General features: G+C 42.6%; 1 protein-coding gene and 1 pseudogene across 1 annotated transcript in view; both read right to left on the bottom strand.

The window, feature by feature from the left end:
* Window positions 1-1,086, bottom strand: part of LOC138167969 (gasdermin-D-like) — a 49,076-nt pseudogene extending 47,990 nt beyond the window's left edge.
* Window positions 1,087-1,726: 640 nt separating this feature from the next.
* Window positions 1,727-5,922, bottom strand: part of LOC138167953 (gasdermin-D-like) — a 41,464-nt gene continuing 37,268 nt past the window's right edge. Inside the window, exons 10-11 of the mRNA XM_069096919.1 lie at window positions 3,743-3,822; window positions 1,727-3,423 (exon numbers count right to left, since the gene is read on the bottom strand). Of these exons, the coding sequence (XP_068953020.1) occupies window positions 3,175-3,423; window positions 3,743-3,822 (329 nt within the window). The 3' untranslated portion in view covers window positions 1,727-3,174. The remainder of the gene's footprint in view (window positions 3,424-3,742; window positions 3,823-5,922) is intronic.

Genomic DNA, 5,922 nt, shown 5'->3' with positions numbered 1-5,922 from the left:
AAGGAAGGAAGGAAGGAAGGAAGGAAGGAAGGAAGGAAGGAAGGAAGAAGGCAATCTAGCCAGTAAATCACAAGTTAACTGAGCAGCTTTCAGCCATCAAAATTTACCTTCATTTGGTGAGCAGTAGTGAGAGGGAGAGGGAGGAGGTGAACTGTTATCTGACTGGCTGCGTCCCCATTAAGGTAGTTTAGATTATTCACAGGTTGTATGTACTTTCCGGAGATATACACATCAATAATGAGGTTGATGCATGCATTGCCAGAGCTAACTCAGTGTTTGGGAGGCTCAGAAGGAAAGTGTTGGAGATAAAAGGTATTAGATGGACTACCAAACTAAAGGTCTACTGAGCCATTGTGCTGACCTCATTGTCATATACCTGTGAAACCTAGACAGTACACCAGTGCCATGCTAGGAAACTGAATTGCTTCCATTTGAATTGTCTTAGGAAGATTCTGAAGATCACCTGGCAGGTAAGATACCAGACACTGAGGGCCTTTCTTGAACTAAACTGCCAAGTATTCAAACTACTGCAAAGAGAGCAACACCCATGGGCTGGCCATGCTGTTCAAATGTCAAATGTACGCTAGCCTGAAAGACTATTTTTAAGAAGAACTCACATGAGGCAAGTGCTCGCATGGTGGTATGGAGAAGTGATATAAGGACACTCTCAAGGCTTCATTTAAGAACTCTGGAATTGATTGTGTGACATAGGAGACAGGCACAGAATGGCTCAACATGGTGTGCCCACATCAGAAAGGGTGGTGAGCTCTATGAGCAAAGCAAAATTGAAGCAGCTCAAAAGTACTGTGAGATGTGCAGATTTAGAGAATCCACCCCAAATGTTCACATAGACAATTTGTGCCTGACCTATGGTAGAGCCTTCTGAGCTTATGTTGGTCTGATCAACCACAGTCAGATACACTGTGCCTTGACTTTCTTTGAAAACAAAGTACAACAACCAACTAAACCACATAACACATGTTATAAGTAAAAATATATATTCAATTCATATAAAAGCATGTATACATTTATTTACATGTATGTATATGTGTATACACACACACACCTTTTGCCATAGGCATGCATCATGGCTTAGTAAATATAGAGCTGTCCTTGAAGCCAGGAAGAACTGCTAGTCTCTCCCTTGTATTTGCCCTGTGACCCTGGGCAAGTCATGTCACTCCTCAGTGTCCCTGCCTACTGAGTTTTGGGAGAGAAAGATTCTCAGTATGTTCTCCTTACAGTAATGAAATCCCAGTTCTGGTCAGCGCGCGTGCGCGCATGCACACTCACACACACACAAAGTGATTTATAATCTGGGGAATATGTATTATTCACCCACTAGATTTCTTGTTCTTGTTCATCTTCCCTAGTGAACCCATTCCAGGTTCTAAAGGTTCTCTTTCTTTGGCCCTTTTCTTAGTCTGCCACTTTGCCATGTGTGATTTGCCTGCCTCCTTTTCTATCATGCATATCCTCAGTGATATCATAATATTCTACAAAATGCAGAAATTTCTGGTCTAACTCATCCCTATGTATTTGCAAAACAAACCAGAAATCCTTACAATTCTTTTGTCTGGATAGTATTTCCTCCATATCCTCCATGCTGCTGATAAAATCAAAATTATGTTTGTTGAAACATAAAAATTATAGATGTGGAACTGGAAGGAAACCTAGAAGTCATCTAATCCACTCCATTTTACAGATGAGGAAACTGAGGCCCAGAGAAGTGAACCATCAATCAACAGCATTTATTATGTACTTATTGTTCCAGGACCTGTACAAAGCATTGGGATACAAAGATAAAAGTGAAACCATTCCTTTCCTTGGAGTTTGCATTCTAAGAAGATAGACAATATGCAAATATTATTATTGATGCAAAGCTGATACAAGCTAATCTTGGAATTAAAAGAGGTGAGAGTCATTACTCAAGTCAAATCATCTAGCACTTATTAAATAATCAACATTTATTAAGCACCTACTATGTTACAGGCCCTGTGCAAAGCAATGGGGATACAAAAAGAGGCAAGGCCCTGCCCTCAAAAAGCTTACAATCTAATGGAATGGGCAAACAAACAAAAAGAATCCTACCATAAAGAGCTATCATGAAGACAGGGAAGCACCACACAAACACAGAAGTGAATGACTTGAAAATATCTACAAGAAAGTCTCAAAGAAAAATGCACCTTCAACACAGGTCTGAGAAGAATTCCCTAAAAGAGTATTTTTTTTTTAGAAGAACTAAAAGATAATTTTAAAAATGAAATGAGAACAGTAGAAGAAAAAATGGGAGAAGAAGCAAGAACTAGGGAAAGAAAGATGCCAAAAGAGAATTAGTATCTTGGAAAAAGAAATCAAAATGATACTGAAGAAAAGGACTTGAAAATTAGAACTGGCCATATGTAAGCTAATGACTCCATGAGATATTAAGACAGGGTTATACAGCAGTGGGTGTAAACACTGATCTGGAGGCTTTAACGGACTGCAAGCTCACTGAGTCAGCACTGTGAGGAGACATCTCAAACGCTGAGGTCATCTTGGGCTGCAGCCATAGAGTTATGGCTTCCAGGAAGAGACTGGAGATGTTCCACCTCTGCCTTGGTCACATTTCATCTGGCCTGAGCACCACAGTTTAAGAGCGCTAGTAACCTGGACAACATCCGGAGGAGAGGAGAGCAACCAGAAGGGTAAAAGGCCTTGAGTCTGTGTCATGTAAGGACCAGCTGAAGGAACTGTATGTATGTGGATGTATAAAGACACAGATGTAACCTGATAGTTGTGAACAAATATTTAAAGGGCTGCAGAGAAGGGAATGAACTTGTTCTGTTGATCTGAGAGGGCAGAACTAGGGACAGTGAACAGAGGGTGCAAACAGGCAAATGAAGGCTTGATGTTAGGAAAAAAAACTTCCTAATAATAAAACTTTCCAAAAGTGGAATGAGTTGCCTTGAGAGGTGGTGGGTTTCCCTGAAATGGGGTCTTCAAGCAGAGGCTGGATGTCTACTTGTCTATTATGTCACAGTAGGGGTTCCTTTTCAGTGTGATAGCTGGGGAGGGCCCAACATACTAATGTTGTGATCCTGTGATGTGAAATAAGGTTGTCATCTAATTCACAGGGTCTGGGACTGACATAGGCGTAGGAGATATGAAATAGGTGGGGAAAAAGAGTCTAGATCAGCAGACTTCATTGAGAGCCTGAAGCATCACCAGACTCCCATACAGTGCACAAACTGAGTTCAGAGCACTGGGGTTCCAGGTAAATTGGGGTTCATCTCCTGAGATCCGCAGTCCACACTCGTCCAATAGGTCATATGTGAGGGTCAAGTTCTTATCCTGGCTCCGGACAAAGGAGAGAAGCTTTGAAGGAAGGGAGAAAGGCTTCTCCTCGGTCTGATTGAAGTTCTCCTTCAAAATTTCCTTCACCTATGGGAAATAGGATTAGAATGAACCCAGGGTGTCTGGGGAAGAGCACGGGATACTTTCTAGTGGTTCTGAGAAAGCCCTTGAGAAACCAGGCTCCTGAGAGAACTGCTAGACTATACCCTTGAGGCAGCTGCACTACAGGCAAGAAACCCTGTGAGGTCAGAAGTCATCCCCCTGAGTTCTGAACAGCAGGGCAGAGGAAGGGGCAGTCATCCACAGAACTAAGTTCTCCCTTCTAGATTGCTCCCTCTCCCCCATTTCTGATTCTTCTCTAGACTACTCATTCCAAGGTTACTGGGAAGGAAGTAGCTTTTCTTACCAGTTCTACTTCTTGGGATAGGATCTTTTCCTTTTTCTGCAGCAACTGGATCAGGAGCTGGTGTTGGCGTTCATTCAGGGCTGGGGACAAATCAATCAATCAATCAATCAATCAAGTCTTTCTTGAATGCCTTAGTAAGGGCTAGACTCTGCTAGGTGCTGAAGATAGAAGGACCAAAAGGGAATGGTCTCTGTGAAGGGGTGCTGCCTGTGCTTGGACTCCAGTTTCAAAATCACATCTCTCCCTAGCCTCAAAACACTGTCTCAGGCAGTTTGTCTCCAGCCCTGGGACAGCATGCCCTTGCAAAACACATCTATCTTCCTGATACATTAGCCAGCTGCATCTATAGAATTTCTTAGTTTGAACCAGCTGTGTACTGGCTCAACTTGCTGTGTACTGGTTCCTAAAGATATTTACTACTCAGTGATCCTGACTCAGGATACATAGTGACCTATGTATCCTGAACTTAGACATATGTATACTCCTTTCTCTTTGTCTTGTCTAAGGAGTCATGGGAGGTGGGGGGTAGCCTAGGTATTTCTCAGTCAGCCCCGATCATTACTTGATGTAGTCACATTTCAGGCCTAAAACCACACCTCCAAGTAGCCAACACCCCGCTCCCCCATCCTCCCCCCCACTATTTCATCATGAATTCTGGGTACCTGCACAGTAGATACTAAAAGTGTATGGTCCTTTAAGAACTGACCACACCCTGAATCACCTCATTACCATATCTGGCACATGTTTTACTGTAGTTTACCCTATATAAACATCAAATGTACCCCTCTAAGGTTGAAGGTTCCCTAAGAACTCTTGCCAGTTGAAAAGCATGACAATAAATCTTTGCCACCTTGACTTAAGGAATGCTTGAGGCCATGAATTTGTTCCAGATTAGTCTTCCAGGGAATGCCAGTCTTGGGGTTCCTGGACTTGTCAACCCCCATCATCTGCTCTCAAGTAGCTTCTATTATGTGAGTATGTACGAGGGCACATACACAGGCAAGTCTCTACCCAGAGGACACAGACAGTAAATACAAAAGTCATTTGCAGGGAGATAAAGAGTTGTGGGGAGTCAGAGAAGGCCTCAGGCAGGAGGTGGCACTGGAAGCAGCTCTGAAGGAAGCTAGGGATTCTAAGAAGGGGAATTGAGAAGGTAGGTTCTTTCTAGGCTTTGCCAAGGCATGGAGACAGGAGGAGAAAAGCTGTGTACAAGGAAGAGCAAGAATGCAGAGTGAGAAAGAGAACAATAATGTATGATGAGTCTGGAAAGGTCAACTGAAGGCAGGTGTCAAAGGGCTTTAAAATGGGTAAATGAGGATATTAAAGGGCAGCTAAGTGGTGCTGTGCATAGAACACTAGGCCTGGAGTCAGGAAGAGCTGAGTTCAAATCTAGCCTCAGTCACTTACTCACCATGTGACCTTGGGCCAGTCACTTGACTTTTTTTGCCTTAGTTTCTAGCCAATCATATACTTACCGGTACCTACAGGTGCTCTGCCCAAAGGAATATAAATATTGATTGCTGAAACCTTAAAGATATCTTGGGATTTATGGGCTAGATTTCTTTCTTAAGAACTATTTCTTAAAAGCTTATCACTCTGGCTCTCATTGATTGATTAACAATAGATCAAGGTCAAAGCCTCCCAAGGTCCTTGCTTGGGGCCTCATGGCTTAGAGTGAGTGTAAATAAATAGCAATTGTTTTTGTTTAGGCCAGAAATGCTCAGGTTCTTCCCCTCCCAGATTTTTGTTTTTTGACTAGGTAAAAGAGGCCATTCTCTGCCTCATTTCTTACCTAGCCTTAAATCACTGGGTGGTCATTGCCCTAGTCAACCTGGGAAAGACCTTAGCATAATAAGGTCAAGGTGTCCCACTGCATCCAGGGCCATCTCCAGTGGTCCTGAGCTATATCTTGCCCCTGAAATGAACCAGATGGCTCTGGAGTAGATAATGAGGCTGATGACTTTGTATAGCCCTGCCTCACTTAAATCCAATTCATTGCAAGTCATGACATCACCTTTCTGATGTCATGGTCCTATTAAAAAGCAAAAGAGAAACAGCAATTCCCAGGGTCATTGTGAGGATCAAATCAGATAATATTTGTAAAGTGCCTGGCAAATAGTAGGTGCTATATAAATGATGATGATGATGATGATGATGATGATGATGATGATGATGATGAT

Source organism: Petaurus breviceps, unplaced genomic scaffold, assembly GCF_028583685.1.
Source record: "Petaurus breviceps papuanus isolate PSGF00001 unplaced genomic scaffold, PetGlider_PUasm1.0 339, whole genome shotgun sequence".
NCBI classification, from domain to species: Eukaryota; Metazoa; Chordata; class Mammalia; order Diprotodontia; family Petauridae; genus Petaurus; species Petaurus breviceps.
Note: the sequence above shows the minus strand (reverse complement) of the source record. Positions and strands in the feature narration are given on the sequence as shown.